Source organism: Somniosus microcephalus, chromosome 30, assembly GCF_052327205.1.
Source record: "Somniosus microcephalus isolate GS21.2 chromosome 30, FLI_Smic_1.0, whole genome shotgun sequence".
NCBI classification, from domain to species: domain Eukaryota; kingdom Metazoa; phylum Chordata; class Chondrichthyes; order Squaliformes; family Somniosidae; genus Somniosus; species Somniosus microcephalus.
The window spans coordinates 18,056,865-18,078,816 of record NC_141016.1 but is presented as its reverse complement, the minus strand read 5'-3'; the positions used below and the strand labels follow the sequence as shown (position 1 = coordinate 18,078,816).

At 48.8% G+C, this 21,952-nt stretch overlaps 1 protein-coding gene across 4 annotated transcripts in view; it reads right to left on the bottom strand.

Annotated features, from left to right (window-relative positions):
• LOC147097976 (fibroblast growth factor receptor 1-like) overlaps positions 1-21,952 on the bottom strand; it is a 268,534-nt gene that overhangs the window by 56,576 nt on the left and 190,006 nt on the right. For all 4 annotated transcript variants that reach the window (XM_085971154.1, XM_085971157.1, XM_085971155.1 and 1 more), the window contains 2 exons: positions 19,182-19,351; positions 3,250-3,373 (listed from right to left, as the gene is read on the bottom strand). In XM_085971154.1, coding sequence (XP_085827280.1) covers positions 3,250-3,373; positions 19,182-19,351 — 294 coding nt within the window. The remainder of the gene's footprint in view (positions 1-3,249; positions 3,374-19,181; positions 19,352-21,952) is intronic.

Genomic DNA, 21,952 nt, shown 5'->3' with positions numbered 1-21,952 from the left:
TGAGAAGGTGGTGGTGAGCCGCCATCTTGAACCGCTGCAGTCCGTGTGGTGAAGGTACTCCCACAGTGCTGCTAGGGAAGGAGTTCCAGGATTTTGACCCAGTGACGATGAAGGAACGGCCGATATATTTCCAAGTCAGGATGGTGTGTGACTTGGAGGGGAACCTGGAGGTGATGGTGTTCCCATGCGCCTGCTGCCCTGGTCCTTCTAGGGGGTAGAGGTCGTGGGATTGGGAACTATTCCAGCACATAAGGGAATCATGGGATAGGCGGGAAGGTGGAGTTGAGGTAGAAGATCGGCCATGATCTTACTGAATGGCGGAACAGGCTCGAGGGGCCGAATGGCCGACTCCTGCTCCTATTTCTTATGTTCTTTTACCAGTGGAACCTGCGCTGCTTTCACTGGCATTCCTGACCAAGACTCGTTTCTCAATTACAACTCTTCCTGCCCCACTAATGGACATCCACATCTCCTTCATAGTGTCTCAACAGGCAGCTTCAGTATCGAATACACAAACCTTTACGTCAAAGTGCGAAATGATAACGGTCACAAGCTCGGGACAAACGGGCCTGATTTACAACCTGTCCCTCTTCCCCTTAAAGCGCCCGGGCAGTCAATGCTAAGTAGGGGGGGAGCAATTAGAACAGGGCAAGTAATGGGAGTCTGTCGGTATAATGAACACACAAGAGTTTGTAAGCTTGAGGATTTATTGCTGCTGTTTTTGTGTACTTGTTAGGAAGGAGGCTAATGTAGATGTAAATCACTCCATCCTCCCCCAACACGGGGCTGGAGAGTCCTGTATTAATGGAGCTGCCGTCAGTGCATTTGAACCCATCTGTAAGAAGAGAGATGCATGATCATTCTTTCTCAATACTCCCAAGTGCTCAGCTAGTCACTGACCCCGATGTTTCATCCCATTTAGAGAGAAAGAATAAAAGACTTGCATTTCTATGGCGCCTTTCACAACCGCAGGATGTCGCAAAGTGCTTTACAGCCAATGAAGTACTTTTGAAGTGTAATCACTGTTGTAATGTGGGAAACGCGGCAGCCAATTTGTGCACAGCAAGCTCCCACAAACAGCAATGTGATAATGACCAGATAATCTGTTTTTTTGGAGATGTTGGTTGAAGGATAAATTTGGCCCGTCAATGGAACTGAATATCAGACGCTGCGTATAACGGGCGGTTGATCCGATACCGCCATCGCCCGAGACGAATTTCTACCTCTCCCCAGTTTTCTGACTTAGAACCAACCTTGGCTTGAAACAAGGCATGAAACAAAGCTGCAGATATTGTACATCCATTGCCTCTCAGCTGGGGCTGAGAGTCCTGCAGGTTTCTAATGCAGAGATTAGAGCTGGCTACGTTTGGTACAGTGAACGAAATCCTTCCTCTACCCCAAACTGGCTTCGAAAGAGAATGTATCGTACGAGCCAATTGGACAATATTAGATCGCAAACACTGATGAACTGGAGGTGGGGGGAGGGGGAGGCGGGAGTTTCCTGTCTGTTTAAGATAAGCACGGCCAGAAATAAACTCCCGAGTAATAAGTGGGTCCATTGAAAGGCAGGCCTGCCAAACATCAACACAAAAGCTTCCTTTTCTGACCCAGGCAGGTGAATGACCCATCAAGGACAGAGAAAATAAACACGGCAGATGATTCACCGAGGGGAGTGTGTGTCAAAGGTCAAACCAAGCAAACACAGGCCTAGTAATTTAACAAAGAGCCTGTCATAGCTGCATTTGACCAGCATTAGCGAAGGCCCTCTGCTTCAGTTGGGCATGGAATTCTTTCCTACTCCTTCACCTTAAGAAATGTAATCAAATTCAATCAGTTTTAAATGGTTCGCTTGCTCTGCTTTTGGAAGCCGCCCAGTTATGTGTGCGTTCCCTCATTGGGACTGAACTCCCGGAGAAGAAGCAACCGTCCAATTCTGATTGAGTCATGGAGCAGTACAGTGGGACACTTTTACACCCCCCTGCTCTATTCCTCCTCCCTCCCCTCACTCGCCCCACTACTTACTCTTGGGTTATTATCTTCCAGATGCAAAAGCTGCAACCCATAAAGGGGAAGTGCATTCCACGCGACGTAAGTGCACATTATAAAGGCCCAATGAGCGGAGTTAACTCATTTCGCTGCCATAATCAAACAAGAGAGAAGCACAGGGGCGCAAAGCCATAACTTCAGCAACTAAAATCACAGAACCATACAGCACAGGAGGCCATTCAGCCCATCGAGCCTATGCCGGCTCTTTGAAAGAGCTCTCCAATTAGTTCCACTCCCCTGCTCTCTCCCCACAGCCCTGCAACTTTCTCCTTTTCAAGTATGTAACCAATTCCCTTTTGAAAGCAACTATTGAATCCACTTCCGCCACCCTTTCAGGCAGCGCATTCCAGATTCTAACAACTCGCTGCGAAAAATGTTTTTTTTCCTCATCCCCGCTCTGGTTGTTTTGCCAATTATCTTGACGTCAATGCCACACTGCAGGACAGAATTTTATTTTATATTCATTCGTGGGATGTGGACGTCGCTGTCAAGGCCAGCATTTATTGCCCATGCCTAGTTGCCCTTGAGAAGATGGTGGTGAGCCGAATTCTTGAACCACTGCAGTCCGTGTGGTGAAGGTACTCCCACTTTGTAACTCCATCTGCCTACAGTCATGGCCCTCAAGTCTGTTGCTCTCCTATTTAGCTGAACAAAGCCATAATTGTTAGGGTAACAATTGCCGATTTTATTGAGGGCCATTGTTAAAGTCCTGGGTCTGAGGGCCTTGCCCAATAAATCACGCGTGACACCAGCGACCGGCGCTCCAACTCCAAGCTGCGTCTCAGAACGGAGCAGGCCAACACGTCACATTGCCGACTTCGACTGTGGCGGCCGAGGAGAAGTAAGAGACCGAGAGCTCAGTCACTCCCTGGGCTAGTCACGCAGATCCTGCAGTCAGGTACAGAACAACACCAGTTATATGAGGCATGGCCCAGGGAGGAGGGCAAGAGGGAAAAGGAGGCAACTTGGGATATGCACACAAACGGTTCGTAACGCATCATCGCTCTTGGGAGAAACGAAGAAGATAGTTACGTGCGGTTGTGATTTCGACACTCAAAGTCAAAACAGTGCAACAGGACCTCAGCTCTTCAAAGAGATGGAAGACGACCTGTTTATGATGGATAAGGTCAATCACCTATTATCTGGACATTTTTTGACAACATTTTTAAAGGTTTTCTCATTAAAAAGGTCCAAGTTTCTTACCAACGACATCCAGCTGGTATGTGTGGTTGATGCTGCCGTATCTGTTCTCTACCACACAGGTGTAATTGGCCTTGTCGGAAGGCACAACTCCTTCCATGATGAGACTCCAGTGCTGCGATCGGACCTTTGGGAGGAGAACAGAGAATGTAAGTAGCAAAAAGCAACACGGCTGAGCAGGATTTCAAACAGCAGGACTTCCTGGGAAATCTGTGAGGCAACGTCAATAGTTGCCAGAGAGCATCACCACCAAGATTCACTTCACAGCCCAAACCGTTAGCAACTCATTGTGACCTTCAACCCGTTCTCACAGAGCCCCAGGCTCCACAGCTAACAGAGAGGTAGACATGAGATAAGCATTGTACAAGGAGAGCACGGGAGCTGTAAGTAGGCATGGAGTCACCCCTTTCAGTGCTGCTCGGTGGCCAGCCATGAACAGGTCTCAGCTCGGACCACCTCATCCTTATTGCTGATTAAATAAATCTTGCAAGAGAGAGAGGAAGGTGGACGTAAAAGGTGGAACACCTTGTGATTGTGTAAGCGGTCAAACCTTGCCATTTGACACACAAAGGGTTAAAAGAATTCATGGGCTACTGAAAACAAAGCAAAACGTTCTGCAATGTTGTGTTAGGTTGGAGACGATCCCAGGACATTTTTCTCTCCTTGACCTCTGACCTACATGAAAGGCAGGGCCCAACCCCCGGCAAAAAAAAATAACCCTTCACGGGTGACCCTTCCCTCGTTGTGAGGGATGGAATAATCTGTTTCAGCTGCTGTGTGACAGGCTCGAGCCGACCGCAAACACAATCTAATCGTGAAAGCAGATGTTGCACGTGCACGGTTAAGCTCGGAGCTGTGACTTCAGCACATCTGGCAACTCCCAATGTCGGCCATCTTAGCATGGGGAACAGGATCGGGGGTCTTTCATCTCTCCCAGGCTGTGGAAACAATCAACGACGTGGCTGGTGTTGGGTTTCACCTGGAGATCTCCAGCTGGAACCAGAGTTGCAGCACGGCCACAGCATTATTTTTCTTAAAAAAAGAGCTGTTTCATTAAGCTCAGGAGAAATCTCTTCATCCAGAGTTACTGGAGCCGTCGAGTCCATTACACCTTGTCGGTGGCGGGGGGGGGGGGGGGGGCGGGGGGAGGTAAAGTGGATAAACATTTGAAGCCGAGAGAAGCTGCAGGAGATGTGGAGAGAGCTGGACAGTGGGATTTGCTTTGGCTTGTTCCAGCAGTGAGGTGGCTTAGACATGAAAGACTGAATGGCACCTTCGGTGCTTGTAGTTCAATGGTTGGCAGCCTAATTTCGCAGCACAGGCCTTTTCCAACGTGAATGCAAATTATTTAAAGAAAGACTTGCATTTTTATACCGCCTTTCACGACATCCCAAAGTGCTTTTTGAAGCGTAGTCACGGTTGTAATGTAGCAAACACGGCAGCCAATTTGCGCACAGCAAGCTCCCACAAATAGCAACGTGATAATGACCAGATAATCTGTTTTTTTTAGTGATGTTGGTTGAGGGATAAATATTGGCCCATGTCACCGGGGCGAATTCCCCCTGCTCTTCGCCAAAATTCAACACGGAGCCGGACCATTCGGCCCAAATGTCACTCTTACATGGCAGTGAATCCCACCACTTCCACAGAGCCACGTCTTATTTTTGACCGGGGCAACTGTGGAAGAGAGTTAGAAATCAGAGGGCAAGGAAAACTGGGTCACTCAGGGGTGGTTTTTTTTGTTCGTTCGTGGGATGTGGGCGTCGCTGGCAAGGTCGGCATTTATTGCCGATCCCTAAGTGCCCTTGAAAAGCTGGTGGTGAGCCGCCTTCTTGAACCTCAGAGGGCAGTTAAGAGTCAACCACATTGCTGTGGGTCTGGAGTCACATATAGGCCAGACTGGGTAAGGACGGCAGATTTCCTTCTCTGAAGGGCACTAGTGAACCAGAGGGGTTTTTACAACAATCTGATAGTTTCATGGTCACCATTACTGACACTAGTTTTTATTTCCAGATTTATTTAATTGGAGCTGCCTGTGGTGGGATTTGAATTCCTGTCTCTGGATCATTAGTCGAGGGCTCGGGGTTACTAGCCCAGTGACATTACCACTATGCTACCGTGCCCACAAGTCAGCAGGCTTGCTGCAACTTCAGCTGTTGTTGCAACCAACAATCCTCCACTCAAATTTAAGGAACAAGCTCCCAGTATGTGAAAACCTGATGAGGGAGGTTAGTTTCACCAGGGTAATTTTCATTAACAGAAAATTTGAGATTTTTGGCATGTTTTTCCTGCATTTTCCACTATTTTTGAAATCTACATAGCATGTACAGCACAAAAACAGGCCAATCAGCCCAACATGTCTGTGCCGGTGTTTATGATCCACACGAGCCTCCACCCACCCTTGTATAAACAAGGAAGGCTAGAGCGTAGTTGTCATGGAGTGCAGCTTGGAACAGAGTGTAAGCCTGCGAGTTTGGTGAGTAAGGGAGTGAATCTTAAGGCTTAATCTCCTTTTTTAATATAAAATCTAGTCTTGTGCGCTTGCAATTAGCATTTAACTTAAATTTACTGTTTTTAAGTTTTAAGTTTGTTCCAGGCTTGGGCAGGGCAAAGCAAGCTCTGTGCTGGAGAGCGGGTGGGGCTAGTTAGTTAATTAACTGGTCTAATCTGAATCTGCAACTGCCAGAGAGCTGACTCATAAATCTCAGTAGTATAAACAAGGAAGGCTAGAGTGCAGTTGTCATGGAGTGCAGCTTGGAACAGAGTGTAAGCCTGCGAGTTTGGTGAGTAAGGGAGTTCGGTGAGGAGGAGTGGAAGGCGCTCCTTTCTTCTTTTTCTATCTCTGTCAGCCTCCAGGAGAGCAGGAGTTAAAAATCTGCACAAGAGGGGACAGAGAGCCAGCGGGAGTTCGGCTCTGTGAATACACCCAACCGCATTCGGAGAAAAATAAAAGGTGACATCACAGGGAAAAGGCAGAGGCTGCGGGAATGAGAGCGGAGGTGGAGCAAATAAACAGCGCAGCAGAGGAGCAGAGGCAGCGGACCCGACAACAAAAACAAGGATTGATGTCACAGGAAAGCAGGGAAGTGATTGGTTGGTCAGTATTTCTCTGTTTTCTTGGGCATTGGTTTAAATTAAGAGCCGGGATTAAAAACTTAACGTTCAAAACTTAAACACTTAATTAGAGATGGCAGGGCAGGCGATGTGTTATTGCTGCAACATGTGGGAGCTGGTAGACACCATTGAGGTCCACGGTGACCACATTTGCAGTAAGTGTTGGTTGCTTGAGGAACTTCGGCTCCGTGTTGATGAGCTGGAGTCCGAGCTTCAAACACTGCGACACATCTGGGAGGGGGAGAGTTACCTGGATGCTGTGTTCCAGGAGGCAGTCACACCCCTTAGACTAATTAATTCAAATTTGGTCCGTGGTCAGGGACAGGTGGGTGTGACTACGAGCGAGGCAGGTATGGGGACCCAGGAGGTAGTGGTGGAGGAGCCTCAGCCCTTGCTCTTGTCCAACAGTTACGAGGTTCTTACTCCCTGTGTGGACGGGAGCAGGGACTGCAGTGAGGATGAGCAAACTGACCACAGCACCGTGATACAGGGAGCCATTCAAGTGGGGGGAGCAAAAAGAAATGTGGTAGTGGTAGGGAACAGTATAGTTAGGGGGATAGACACTTCTCTGCAGCCAAGAGCGTGAGTCCCGAAGGCTGTGTTGCCTGCCCAGTGCCAGGGTAAAGGACATCTCCTCTGGGCTGGAGAGGAACTTAGAGTGGGAGGGGAAAGATCCAGTTGTCGTGGTCCATGTAGGTACCAACGGCATAGGTAGGACAAAGAAAGAGGTGCTGCTGAGGGAGTATGAGCAGCTAGGGGCTAAATTAAAAAACAGAATCACAAAGGTAATAATCTCTGGATTACTACCTGAGCCACATGCAAATTGGCATAGCGTAAATAAAATCAGAGAGATGAACAAGTGGCTCAAAGATTGGTGTGGGAGAAATGGGTTTTGATTCCTGGGGCACCAGTACTGGGATAAGAGGGAGCTGTTCCGTCGGGACGGGCTTCATTTGAACCAGGCTGGGACCAGTGTCCTGGTGAATCGTACAACTAGGGTTGTAGATAGGGCTTTAAAATAAATAGTGGGGGAGAGGGATACGCTGAGCAGAAATTAAAAAAGTCAAAGAAAAATGAGAAGGCAAAAGTGCAGGGTAGTGATAGGGGTAATGATAACCAGAATGTGACAGGAAGGGACAGAGCCTATACACATAAGAGTGCATCAGAAAGAGGGGTCAGAGTAGGGAAAAATGATAACAAGACAACATTAAAAGCTCGATATCTGAACGCACGCAGCATTCATAACAAGATAGATGAGTTGACAGCACAAATAGAAATAAATGGGTATGATCTGATAGCCATTACAGAGACGTGGTTACAAGGTGACCAAGGCTAGGAACTGAATATTCAGGAGTATTTGTCATTTCGTAAGGATAGGCAGAAAGGAAAAGGAGGTGGTGTAGCTCTGTTAATAAGGGGATGAGATCAGTGCAGTAATGAGAAATGATATTGGCCTAGAAGGTCAAGATGTATAATCAGTTTGGATGGAGATAAGAAATAATAAAGGTAAGGTCTACAGGCCCCCAAGCAGTAGCCACACTGTCGGACAGAGTATAAATCAAGAAATAATAGGTTGTAAGAAAGGTATGACTATAATCATGGGAAAATTTAATCTTCATATCGATTGGACAAAGCAAATTGGCAAAGGTAGACCTGAGGAAGAGTTCTTGGAGTGTATAGGGGATGGTTTCTTGGAACAATATGTTGTGGAACCAACCAGGGAGAAGACTATTTTAGATCTGGTAATGTGTAATGAGGCTGGATTAATTAATGATCTCGAAGTGAAGGATCCTCTTGGGAAGAGTGATCATAGCATGGTAGAATTTTAAATTCAGTCTGAGGGTGAGAAAGCTGGGTCTAAAACTAGTGTCCTGAACTTAAACAAAGGTAATTACAAAGGTATGAAGGCAGACTTGGACTGGGAAAATACATTACAGGGCAAGACTGTAGAAAAGCAGTGGCAAACATGTCAGGAGATATTTCATAACTCTCAGCAATGATATATTCCAGTGAGAAAGAAAGACTCTGAGAAGGATGAACCATCCGTGGCTAACTAAGGAACTAAAGGATGATATCAAATTGAAAACAAAAGCATACAATGTTGCGAAGAATAGTGAAAGGCCAGAGGATTGGGAAATTTTTTTAAACCAGCAAAGGATGACTAAAAAAATGATAGAGGGAGAGAAGATAGCTTATGAGAGTAAGCTAGCAAGAAATATAAAAACAGACAGCAAGAGCTTCTACAGGTATATAAAAAGGAAGAGAGTAGCTAAAGTAAACATTGGTACCCTAGAGGATGAATCTGGGGAATTAATAATGGGAAACAGGGAAATGGCAGACTTTGAACAAATATTTTGTATCGGTCTTCACGGTAGAAGATACTAAAAGCATCCCAATAATGGATAATCAAGGGGCTATTGGGGTGAGAGGGGATCCTAAAACAATCACTATCACTAGAGAGAAAGTACTAGGCAAACTAATGGGACTAAAGGTGGACAAGTCCCCTGGACCCGATGGCCTGCATCCTAGTCTTAAAAGAAGTGGCTGCAGAGATAGTGGATGCATTGGTTGTAATCTACCAAAATTCCCTGGATTCTGGAGAGGTCCCAGCGGACTGGAAAACCGCAAATGTAATGCCCCTATTTAAGAAATGAGGGAAGCAGAAAGCAGGCAACTACCGACCTTTTAGCCTAACATCTGTCATTGGGAAAATGCTGGAGTCCATCATTAAGGAAGTGGTAGCAGGACATTTAGAAAATCATAATATAGTCAAGCAGAGACAGCATGGTTTTATGAAAGGGAAATCATGTTTGACAAATTGCTGGACTTCTTTGAGGATGTAACGAGCCAGGGGAACCAGTAGATGTCATGTATTTGGATTTCCAGAAGGCATTCGATAAGGTGCCACATAAAAGGTTACGACACAAGATAAGAGCTCACGGGGTTGGGGGTAATATATTAGCATGGATAGAGGATTGGCTAACTAACAGAAAACAGAGAGTCGGGATAAATGGGTCATTTTCAGGTTGGCAATAACTAGTGGGGTGCCGCAGGGATCGGCGCTGGGGCCTCAACTATTTACAATCTATATTAATGACTTGGATGAAGAGGCCGAATGTAATGTAGCCAAATTTGCTGACGATACAAAGATAGGTGGGAAAGCAAATTGTGTGGAGGACGCAAAGAATCTCCAAAGGGATATAGATAGACTAAGTGAGTGGGAAAAAATCTGGCAGATGGAGTTTAATGTGGGAAAATGTGAGGTTATCCACTTTGGTAGGAAAAATAAAAAAGCAAATTATTATTTAAACGGGGAGAGATTACAAAATGCTGAGGTACACAGGGATCTGGGGGTCCTTGTACATGAATCACAAAAAGTTAGCATGCAAGTAGAGCAAGTAATTAGGAAGTCAAATGGAATGTTGGCCTTTATTGCAAAGGGAATGGAGTATAAAAGCAGGGAAGTCCTGTTGCAACTGTACAGGGCGTTGGTGAGACCACGCCTGGAGTACTGCGTACAGTTTTGGTCTCTTTATTTAAGGAAGGATATACTTGCATTGGAGGCAGTTCAGAGAAGGTTCACTAGGTTGATTCTGAAGATGAAGGAGTTGTCTTATGAAGAAAGGTTGAGCCAATACTCATTGGCCTAGAAATTCATTAAGGCGCTGCCAGCTTTGCGCCCAGTTAACGCCTAAAGGGTGAGTTTGCGCCAAAAATGAGTTTGCGCAGATATTCAGCGCGGCGGTAGCCGTTAGCGCTGCGCCGGCACCGATGACGTCATCGGTGTGCGCAGTGCCCCGGTTCCGCCCCGAAATCGCGCCGATCCCCATATTTAGTTGCGGCCGCCTCCTCCGAAGCGGCCGCAAACAGCGACCAGAAAACGGGGCCGTCCTGCTGCCTTAGTGGGGCGCTTTAAAGCGGAAGGTGCGGCCGGCCGCTTTTGCGGCGGCAGCCTGCCCGCACCTCCTTCCCCGGCCTCCTCCACCGCCCCCCCCCCGCGGCATTGCCGGCTGTTTTCCGCGAGCCCGGCACTTCTCCGTGGTGCCGGGCTCATTTGCCGGCACTATCCAGCGGCGATCTCCCCGTTGCAGGCAGCTCCCCCTTAAGAGAAGGAGGAGGCCTGCAGTACCGCAGCCTGCTGCTGCGCAGCGCCTGGGTGCAGCGGCGCCAAGAGCGGTGATATTCAGTGTCAGCGCACCAAGCGGAGGCGGGCACACCCTGGTATAGCGCCCGCTTCCGAATTGGGGCGCTAACAATGAATATCTGGCGATCGCTATAGGCTTCCCGCCCAGCGCTAACTTTTTGGCGCTAGCCAGCTGGCGGGGCCATAGTGAATTTCTAGGCCATTGGATTTTAGAAGAATGAGAGGGGATCTTATTGAAACATCTAAGATTCTGAAGGGGCTTGACAGGGTAGATGCAGAGAGGATATTTCCCCTCGTGGGGGAATCTAGAACTAGGGGGCATAATTTCAGAATAAGGGGGCACCCATTTAAATCGGAAATGAGGAGGAATTTCTTCTCTTAGAGGGTCTCTTGGAATTCTCTTCCCCAGAGAGCTGTGGAGGCTGGGTCATTGACTATATTTAAGGTGGAGATTGACAGATTTTTGAATGGTAAGGGAGTCGAGGGTTATGGGGAGCGGGCAGGGAAGTGGAGTTGAGGCCAAGATCAGGTCAGCCATGATCTTATTGAATGGCGGAGCAGGCTCGAGGGGCCGAATGACCTACTCCTGCTCCTACGTCTTACGTTATGTTCTTATTCCTTTCTCCCTCATGTGTGCTGGCCAATATTTATACCTCAAACAACATCACCAAAAAACAAATACTGTAATCTGGTCATTATCTCATAGCTGTTTGTGGGAGCTTGCTGTGCGCAAATTGGCTGCCGTGTTTCCTACATTACAACAGTGTCTGCACTTCAAGACTGCTTCATTGGCTGTAAAGGGCTTTGGGACGTCCTGAGGTTGTGAAAGGCGCTATATAAATGCAAGTTCTTTACTTCCTTGCTGTACTGCCTTGCCCGTGCTTGGTGCCCGTCAAGGAGCCTGGCGGGCAAGGAGAGTGGTGTCTCGCCCATCAGCAGCGACTGGCGCAGGGCACCAGATAGGCCACTGCAGATGCTGCCTCTGTCTAGTTTTAGCCTGCCAATCCCAGATCGCTCCAGGTCGTGCAGGGTTGCTTTCTGCAATGGTGCCCGCGATGATCATTTGACACGGGGTGGGAGGGGAGAAATCAGCGGTCTTTGCAAACCCACGGTCTTCTGCCACGCCTTGGTTCCTGGAGCATGAGCCAATTTTAGGATGTGAGGAGGGGGGCAGGAGATCTTATCCTCCACCCCAGCTGCTCTCTCGCTCTCTCTCTCTATACCAGCATCAATCTGTGCTCTCGGTCAATGGAGAAAGCCACCAATCCGACATGAGGGCCCAGGTCGTACAGGAGCACCTGGCCTGGAACTGATTACGTACAGCCCACTGGCCAGGAGTACAAGGCACTCCTCCAGAGGGCCTCAAGACTCAAAGCTCGACCTCTAGTTAGCATCGTACTCACACGTGGGGTGCCCGAGCCACCTCGTTGCTCACAAGTGTTGGGGCCACTCGACGGCGCAGGCTCACGGAGGACCTTCCTCGGGCTAGGAGCTGGGGTGCTACCGTCAGTCAGTGGAGGAAGCGGACCTCCCGCGCTGGTTACCACTAGCCGACCAGCGGGGACGCCAGACGGGCAGTTAGCAGGTATGGTGCGACCGGCTAATCGCGACCTTCGGCACATTACCAGCTGTCTGAACATGGCGCAGGTCCGCGGAGCTACACATACACGGCAGGCCGAGCAGTGGGCAAGGCCCTTAGCATCTTGTGTCAAGTGGGGAGGGCGGGCACTGATTTCTGGTACACAAGAGAAGCCCGAAATGGACAACGTGATCACAGGGAAAAGAACTCCAGCGCTTTAAACCAGGCACGTTACGTTGAGTACAATCAATCTTATCTCAACAGCATTGGAGATAATATAACTGTCCTCAGTACCCTTATTACACAAACTAGGGTTGTAATTCCTGGAATTTAGACGGTTAAGGGGATATTTGATTGACGTTTTCAAGATATGCAAGGTGAACAGAGAGGGTAGATAGAGAGAAGCTATTTCCGCTGGTTGGGGATTCTAGGACTAGGGGTAAAAATATAGTATGAAAATTAGAGCCAGACCTTTCAGGAGTAAAATTAAGAAACACTTCTACACACAAAGGCTGGTAGAAGTTTGGAACTCTCTTCCGCAAACAGCAATTGATGCTGGATCAATTGTTAATTTTGATTCTGAGATTGATAGATTTTTGTTAACCAAAGGTAATAAGGGATAATGGAGCAAAGGCAGGTACATGGAGTTAGGTCGCAGATCAGCCATGATCTCATTGAATAGCAGAACAGGCTCGAGGGACTGAATGGCCTCCTCCTGTTCCTAAGTTCCTAGAAAAATCAGCCAGGTTTGGGGCTCTTCCATTGTTGTCCTCTGGAAAGTGAGCAGCTGGGTGGGTGGGTGGGGTAGACAGGCCGTGATAGCCTGCCCACGGTGGAATAGTCCGCTGATAACCACTGCCGAGGCTTGCAGATGAAAATTGGTCTCTGGAGCAAGGTATTGGAGAGAGGCACCAGCCCCCTTTTGCTGTACCAAGATGTCTGGAGGTGAGGGGGGAAGAAAAGAGAGCGAAGCACAGTAAAATATACCCACACCTCAACTACAAGCTGCCGGATAGAAGGCAACTGCTGCACCTGGCGGGGCTTCCACTGCGGAACACAATACTAGGCTGAGGCTCATCAATCAGAAGCACTCGGTGCCGAGCTGAGTCACCTGATGGAGGATAGCCGTCAGCGACAGGACAGACAATAGAAAGTGGGCGTTGACAGTGTCGAGTTTCAGTCCTTGCCAATGAAAGCCTCTCCAGTGTCACTGAGGTATGTGGCCCTGTCTTCACTGTGTAGGGCTACGATTAATCTCGCTGTCCTTTACATCCATCGGCGAGAAAGCAGATGTTGATCATCACCCCCAGTGTCATTCCCCGCTGAAACAGACCAGCCCATGCCACAGTGGGTCAATTTCAGCATGGACACTTCCCTTCTCTCCCCTCCCCCCGCTCTTCAGTCCCTCCCACCCCCGGCATGTCCCGCAGGAGCTGGCTGGAATGTGAGCAGCTCCCTCGGACGCGTTACTCCCAACAGCAGGCTGCTCGTACGTCCGCCCATGTGGCAGGAAGCGGCAGCAAGGCGAGGGAGAGGGGAGAAGAGAAAACCATCCCATAATCTGTGACTCCCGAGGTCCAGACAACTCAAGACACAAAGCCCAGATTGTGGTGTCACACCGTCATCCCACTCCCAAAGGAGAGTGCAGTTAAAAAAATTCGTCCAATCCAAGTGCCAAGAGCCAACCTTTAAAGGTTAGACACGGATTGGTGCAATGGAGCAGAGGGTAGATTTACTGTATATGAAAATCCCATAGAGAATTCCTGCTGCACGAGTCACCCTGATGACTGGATGAGATTATCCCAGGGAGCAGGTGACCAGTTTGGACGCCAATGAAGTGCATTAAGTGGGTGCGAGGAGTTTATTATTAGTGAGAGCGAGAAACACAATTTATCCTGAGGAGAAGGATCCATCATCATGAATAACTCAAAGAACCCGGCAGTTGTTCTGAAATAATCCAACAATATTTCATAACAAACAGATAAATACTTGAGGGAAAACAGGTGCAGGGCTCTGGGGAAAGAGCAGGGGGGTGGGATTAATTGGATTGCTCGACCAAAGAGCCGGCACCGGCACGATGGGCCAAATGGCCTCCTTCTGCGCTTTAAGATTCTATGATGCTCAGACTTGAAAGCTGAAATTGTCCCAGCCTCCACAGCCTTTTGGGTGCGAGAGCTCCGGTCTTCCTGTGTGACGTCTGACAACAGAAACACCAAATGCATCTCGGGCACTTCTTGCTCCCTGGACTGGGTGCCGAGGGATCCATAAATCTCACTGCTTCGAGTTCCCCACCCACCTATTTAATTGCTCTGATTTACACAGACTCTAAACTTTCCCAAAATTTAAAAAGAATTAAAAAAAAAAAAATCCTACAGTACAACAACAACTTGTAGTAAAACATCCCAAGGCACTTCACAGGAGCGATTATCAAAGAAAATTTGACACTGGGCCACATAAGGAGATATTGGGGCAGGTGACCAAAAGAGGTAGGTTTTAAGGAGCATCTTAAAGGAGGAGAGAGGTGTGGAGAGGTTTAGGGAGGGGAGTCCAGAGCTTAGGGCCTAGGCAGCTGAAGTACGTTGAACCACAGATCAAATCAAGAAGTTGCTGGGAACGCACACCATTAAAATGAAACAAAGGATGGGCTCTTATATAGAGTGCTAAGTCCGTCGTAGAGGCACTGACACCCGATGCACAGGTTTCGGCAGTTAATGTAACCCAACAGTAAACTTGCCTGGATTCGCCTTGACTGCCACTCGGGATTTTATTACTGGATCCTCGGGCTTTTAGAAAATTTAATCTCTGGTTGCACCTGGCTGCTCAGGCCTGTGCATTAGGTGCCGTCCACAGGACAGGCCCCTCCCCATCTCTGTAACCTCCTCCAGCCCTACGAGATCTCTGCACTCCTCCAATTCTGACCTTTTGCGCATCCCCGATTTCCATCGCTCCACCATTGGTGACGGTGCCTTCAGCTGCCTAGGCCCTAAGCTCTGGAATTGCCTCCCTAAACCTCTCCCCCTTTAACATGCTCCTCTTTGACAAAGTTTTTGGTCACTTGTCCTAATATCTCATGTGGCTTGGCGTCAAATGCTGTTTGATAACGCTCCTGTGAAGCGCCTGTTGTTGTTGTCTTAGTGCTGTATAGAAACAAGAGATTCACACTTTCAACTGAACCCCCTTTATTAAGCCTGAGGGCAAATAAATAAATATCACGATTGACCTGAGCACATCCAATGAGCTATCCTGGCTAGCTGCTGTAGAATCGCCTCTTCAGAGAGGAAGAAAAGGAGATATCTGCAGTATAACTTCTACTAGGTAGGATCGGCCATTTAGGACTGGGATAAGGAGAAATTTCTTCACTCAAAGGGTTGTGAATCTTTGGAATTCTCTACTCCAGAGAGCTGTGGATGCTCAGTCGTTGAGTATATTCAAGACCATTGATAGATTTCTGGACACTAAGGCCTAGAAATTCGGTGGGCTGCGCCTGACAGAGGGGGGTGTAAAAGGGGAGGGGGTGTTGCAATATTAATTAAGGAGTCAATTACTGCTGTAAGGAGGGATGATATATTAGTGGGTTCCTCTAATGAGGCCATATGGGTAGAACTTAAAAACAAAAAGGGGGCAAGCACTTTGCTGGGAGTGTACTATAGGCCCCCAAACAGTCAGGGGGAGATAGAGGAACAGATATGTAGGCAAATCTCAGAGAAGTGCGAAAATAATAGGGTAATAATAGTGGGGGATTTCAACTTCCCCAATATTAATTGGGATAGTCAGAGTGTGAAAGGCTTAGAGGGTGCAGAATTCTTAAAGTGCATCCAGGAGAGCTTTTTGAGCCAACATGTAGAAAGTCCTACAAGAGAGGGGGCGCTACTGGACCTAATTCTAGGGAATGTAGCCGGGCAAGTGGTGGAAGTGTCAGTAGGAGAGCATTTTGGTGACAGTGACCATAATTCGGTGAGATTTAAGGTGGTCATGGAAAAAGACAAAGACGGCCCGGAAATAAGGGTTCTAAATTGGGGGAAGGCCGATTTTAATATGATAAGGCAGGATCTGGCCAAAGTGGACTGGGAGCAGCTACTTATAGGAAAATCCACATCAAAACAGTGGGAGACTTTCAGAAGGGAAATAGAGAGAGTACAACGCCAACATGTTCCTGTAAAGGTCAAGGGTGGGACCAACAAGCAAAGGGAACCTTGGATGACAAGGGATATGCAAAAATGCATTAGGAAAAAAAGGGGGGCTTTTGGCAGTTACAAAAGACTAAAGACGGAGGAAGCCCTAGAGGAGTATAAAAAGTGCAGGGGCATACTTAAAAAAGAAATTAGGAGGGCGAGGAGGGGCCATGAAATAACACTGGCGAGCAAAATAAAGGAAAATCCTAAGATGTTTTATAAGTATATTAAGGGCAAGAGGATAACCAGGGAAAGGGTAGGGCCCATTAGGGACCAAAGTGGCAATCTGTGTGTAGAGCCAGATGATGTAGGTGGGGTTTTAAATGAATTTTTTGCATCTGTGTTCACTATGGAGAAAGACGATGTAGACATAGAAATCGGGCAACGGGACTGTGACATACTTGAACATATTAGCATCGAGAGGGAGGAGGTACTAGCGGTTTCAGCAGGCCAAAAAGTGGATAAATCCCCAGGCCCGGACGAGATGTATCCCAGGCTGTTGTGTGAGGCAAAGGAGGAGACTGCAGGGGCTCTGACACAAATTTTCAGAACCTCTCTGGCCACAGGGGATGTACCAGAGGACTGGAGAACAGCTAACGTAGTACCATTATACAAGAAGGGTAGCAGGGATAAACCAGGGAATTACAGGCCAGTGAGCCTAACATCTGTGGTAGGGAAATTATTGGAAAAAATTCTGAGGGACAAAATTAGTCTCCACTTGGAGGCAAGGATTAATCGGGGATAGTCAGCATGGCTTTGTCAAGGGTAAATCATGTCTGACAAACCTGATTGAATTTTTCGAGGGGGTGACTAGGTGTGTGGATGAGGGAAATGCTGTGGATGTGGTTTACATGGACTTCAGTAAAGCTTTTGACAAAGTCCCGCATAGGAGACTGGTCAAGAAGGTAAGAGCCCATGGGATCCAGGGTGCCTTGGCGCGTTGGATCCTAAACTGGCTGAGTGGCAGGAGGCAGAGGGTGATGGTCGAAGGTTGCTTTTGTGACTGGAAGCCTGTGTCCAGTGGGGTATCTCAGGGATCGGTGCTGGGTCCCTTGCTGTTTGTGATCTACATAAATGATTTGGATGAGAATGTAAAAGGTATGATCAGTAAGTTCGCAGATGACACGAAAATTGGTGGGGTGGTAAATTGCGAGGAAGAAAGCCTCAGGCTACAGGACAATATAAACGGGTTGGTCAGATGGGCGGAAAAGTGGCAAATGGAATTTAACCCTGAAAAGTGCGAGGTGATGCATTTTGGACGGACAAATAAGGCAAGGGAATACACAATGAGTGGTAGGACCCTAGGAAGTACAGAGGGACCTTGGTGTACATGTACATAGATCCCTGAAGGCAGCAGAACAGGTAGATAAGGTGGTTAAAAAGGCATATGGGATACTTGCCTTCATTAGCCGAGGCATAGAATATAAGAGCAGGGAGGTTATGATGGAGCTGTACAAAACACCGGTGAGGCCACAGCTGGAGTAGTGTGTGCAGTTCTGGTCGCCTCACTATAGGAAGGATGTGATTGCTTTGGAGAGGGTGCAGAGAAGATTCACCAGGATGTTACCTGGGATGGAGCGCCTCAGCTATGAAGAAAGACTAAACAGGCTGGGGTTGTTTTCCTTGGAGCAAAGAAGGCTGAGGGGGGACCTGATTGAGGTGTACAAAATGATGAGGGGTATAGATAGGGTAGATAAAGAGGAACTTTTCCCCTTAGTAGGGGGGTCAATAACAAGGGGGCATAGATTCAGGGTAAGGGGCAGGAGATTTAGAGGGGATTTGAGGAGGAACTTTTTCACCCAGAGGGTGGTTGGAATCTGGAACTCACTGCCTGAAAGGGTGGTAGAGGCAGGAACCCTCACAACATTCAAGAAGCATTTGGATGAGCACTTGAAATGCCATTGCATACAAGGCTATGGACCAAATGCTGGAAAATGGGATTAGACTGGACAGGGATTGATGGACGGCGCAGACACGATGGGCCGAAGGGCCTCTTTCTGTGCTGTAAAACTCTATGACCAGTTAGCGCCTAAAGAGGGCTTTAGCGCCACTGGCCATGCCTCCCGTGATATTTAGCGGGGCGCTAATGGCGGCGTTAGCCTGTAGCGCTGCGCCGCCACCGATGACGTCATTGGTGTGCGCAGCACCCCGCTACCGCCCTGAATGCGATATTGAGTCGCGCCCCCCCCGTAACACCAGTCGCAAATCGCGACCGGTACAGGGGGGCCTACCTGTGGCGGTAGTGGCGCAAATTAAGGGGGCGGTGCGGGGCGGCCATTTTTTTTTCGGTGGCCACCTGCCAGCACCTCCTCGCGCCGCCCTCCTGATCCCCCCCCCCGGGCAGTGCCGGCTGTGTCCTGAAAGCCCGGCACTTCTCCTCGGTGCCGGGCTGTTTTGCCGGCACTCGCGATCTCTGGTCGCGCTGGTGCAGGCCCCTCCACCTTACAAAGGGGAGGAAGGCCTGCAGTACCGCAGCGTGCCGTGCCGCAGCGTGTGGCGCAGCGGCATGTAGCGCTGCGATATTCAGTTTGAGCGCCCCAAGCGGGACGCGGGGTGCCTCGAGCAGCACCTCGCGTCCCTCTTGGGGCGCTCAAACTGAATATCGGGAGGGCGCAAGCGGCTCCGCCCGGAGCACAAATTCTGGCGCTCAGGCGAGCTTGGCGCCCCAAACGCGGCGCCACTGAATTTTTAGCCCTAAGGGAATCAAGGGATATGGGGATCGGGTGGGAAAGTGGAATTGAGGTAGAAGATCAGCCATGATCTTATTGAATGGCGGTCAGGCTTGAGTGGCCATATGGCTGACTCCAGCTTCTAATTCTAATGTTCTTATGTGTAGAGCCCAGTCATATAATGAATCCTTGCCCCCTTGCAGGATGACTGGGCTTGGCTGGAATGAGAGTGTTTTTGTTCAGGATCACGACCGTACCTTGTATCCGCCAATTCGGTGATCTGGCTTGAATTCTTTGCCGTTCTTCAACCACCACAGTAACGGCGGTGGGTTCCCGCCGGCCGGGCAGCGGAACTTCACCGTTTTCATCGCGGGCACGGCGTGAAGTTTCTTCTCCATCTTTTCCGGCTGAGCCCAGTACGGGGGTCCTGGCAAGAACAAGGAGAAACGTCATTTACCCAGAGTTCAATGGGCAGGCCGCGCTGGCCAGCAGAAGCACGTCCATTTTGGCGATCGGTTCCCATCGACGTGCAAGGCTCGTTTGCCCGAACTCAACGGAGAGAAAAAAACCCTCCATTTTGAACTCGTGGAGCACTGCTTGATGTGTTTTGTTTCAAAGTTTATTTAAGCGATGGACAGAATGATCTGTAGATACTCACTGCTTTGGAGCAGGCTACACTGATGTCATTGTACCAAGGCTGGCACTGCCACAAGGAGGCAAAACTGCACCCTCCCCCGTAATGCCAAACAATGCACCATTAGATGTTGAATTTCTCCGTAATTCCTTTGTATCTGTCCCATTCACCAACCCTCCCGAATTCTGTCCTCTTGTCCACTTCCTTCGCCCCACCATTGGCGGCCGTACCTTCAGCCGTCTAGGCCCTAAGCTCTGGAATCCCCTCCTCAAACTTAGAAACATAGAAGATAGGAGCAGGAGTAGGCCATTCGGCCCCTCGAGCCTGCTCTGCCATTCAATGAGATCATGGCTGATCATCCAAACTCAGTACCCGGTCCCTGCCTTCTCCCCATATCCCCTGATCCCTTTAGCGTTAAGAAATATATCTAACTCCTTCTTGAATATATTTAATGAATTGGCCTCTACTGCCTTCTGTGGTAGAGAATTCCACAGGTTCACCACTCTCTGGGTGAAGAAATTCCTCCTCATCTCAGTCCTAAATGGCTTACCCCTTATCCTTAGACTGTGACCCCTGGTTCTGGACTCCCCGGCCATCAGGAACATCCTTCCTGCATCTAGTCTGTCCAGGCCTGACAGAATTTTATAGGAGTTGGATATATTTCTTAAGGCTAACCTCTCCACCTCTCTCTCCTCCTTTAAGTTCCTCCTTAAAACCTACCTCTGACCAAGCTTTTGGTCACCTGTCCTAATGTCTCCTTTTTTGACTTGGGAGTCAAATTATGTCGAATCACACCGCTGTGAAGTGCCTCATAAAGGCGCTACATAAATGCAAGTTGCTGCATGCTGGTAGGTTTGAGCGCGTTTCCCGCGCACACAGGTACAAGTACCACCAATTCTGCCCAATCTCACGTAAGCTTTTCCCATACAACAATAATTTCCTCCCGGCACAATTCCCTCCCTCGACGGCGCATTTCTGCAAGATTCACTGCTCTTCAACACAGGGTCCCACCCCAGCCCCTCCCTAAGCAGCAGTCAGACAGCAAGCACATCAGCCCGTCTACCGCTGTCACATCAAGAGTCGACTCAAGGTGGAGGATTAGCCTGACAGCAGCTGGGAAGTGGGTCCTGGGCTCAGTTACAATCGGAGTGCAACTGATAGCTCAGGCTCCAGGAGAAGCTACGAGGCTTCCTGCTTCCCCCATTGATCCCTTGCAAATTCTTCAAATTGTATTCGGTGTGATTTATTCATTAAAAAATGATCAGGAGTCAGGAGATGACAAAGCTGGTCGGAAATTAATTTAGAGCTGTCTGTCAAAAGTGCCGCTTTGCGCTAGGAGTCATATATAGTAAGTGGATGTAGAAAGGGTCTCTTTAATACCCAGGATCGGTTTACACAACTCAACTCGGGTTTGATTCCACGGGCTTAAGCTGGCGAGAACGTGAAAGCTAATCCATCCGGCCTCAGTGGAACCCCGGCCTGTGTCTGATCACCGAGGCCGACTCTGGATTTTTGCCTCCCCCGAGGGCCGCAGGTTCTTTTGCCAGTGGGTGGGGTTTCGTTGTGGCCATTGGCGGCGCCCACCAGTCAGCCTCACAGCATCGGCCGATCGGCAGTCGCCTCCGAGACACCCAACACCCGAGTCAAGACAACGCCTCAGGTGTCGCCATACGATACTCTAGAGATCATTGTTTCCCGCTAAGCTGCGCGGCTGCACGGGAGATATTGCGCGTCCAGGAAATTTTGAATGGGCCGCGCAGCCCACTAAAGGGACAGCGCACCACATAAAAAAACAGGGGGAACGTTGCCGGAGGCCTGTTTGGGAGAGAGAGGCTGAGCCTTCCTGCCCACAGAGATGGTTTTCCCTCTGCTTCCTTACAGAGAAGCCAGCATTGGGCAACATGCTTCCCAAAGGTGCAGCATCTTGGGCTGGGAATCCCCGGAAAGGAATTCCAAACTCGCCTAAAGTTTTACTCTCTGACAAACATGTTGAAGTGGTGCAGAACGCAGGTAATTATATCCCATGGAACTGAGGGAAGGCGTGCCTCAGAGTCCGGCAGGGCTGAGGCCATTCCCTGTATCCCAACATTGCAAGTTCAATTTTTTTCCTATCCAGTAAGAGAGACTTGCATTTATATAGCGCCTTTCATGACCACCGGGCATTTCAAAAGCGCTTTACAGCCAATTAAGTACTTGTGAAGTGTAATCGCTGTTGCAATGTAGAAAACGCAGCAGCCAATTTGCGCACAGCAAGCTCCCACAAACAGCAATGTGATGACAACCAGATAATCTGTTTTAGTGATGTTGGTTGAGGGATCAATATTGGCCAGGACACTGGGGATAACTCCCCTGCTCTTCTTCGATATAGTGCCATGGGATCTTTTACATCCACCC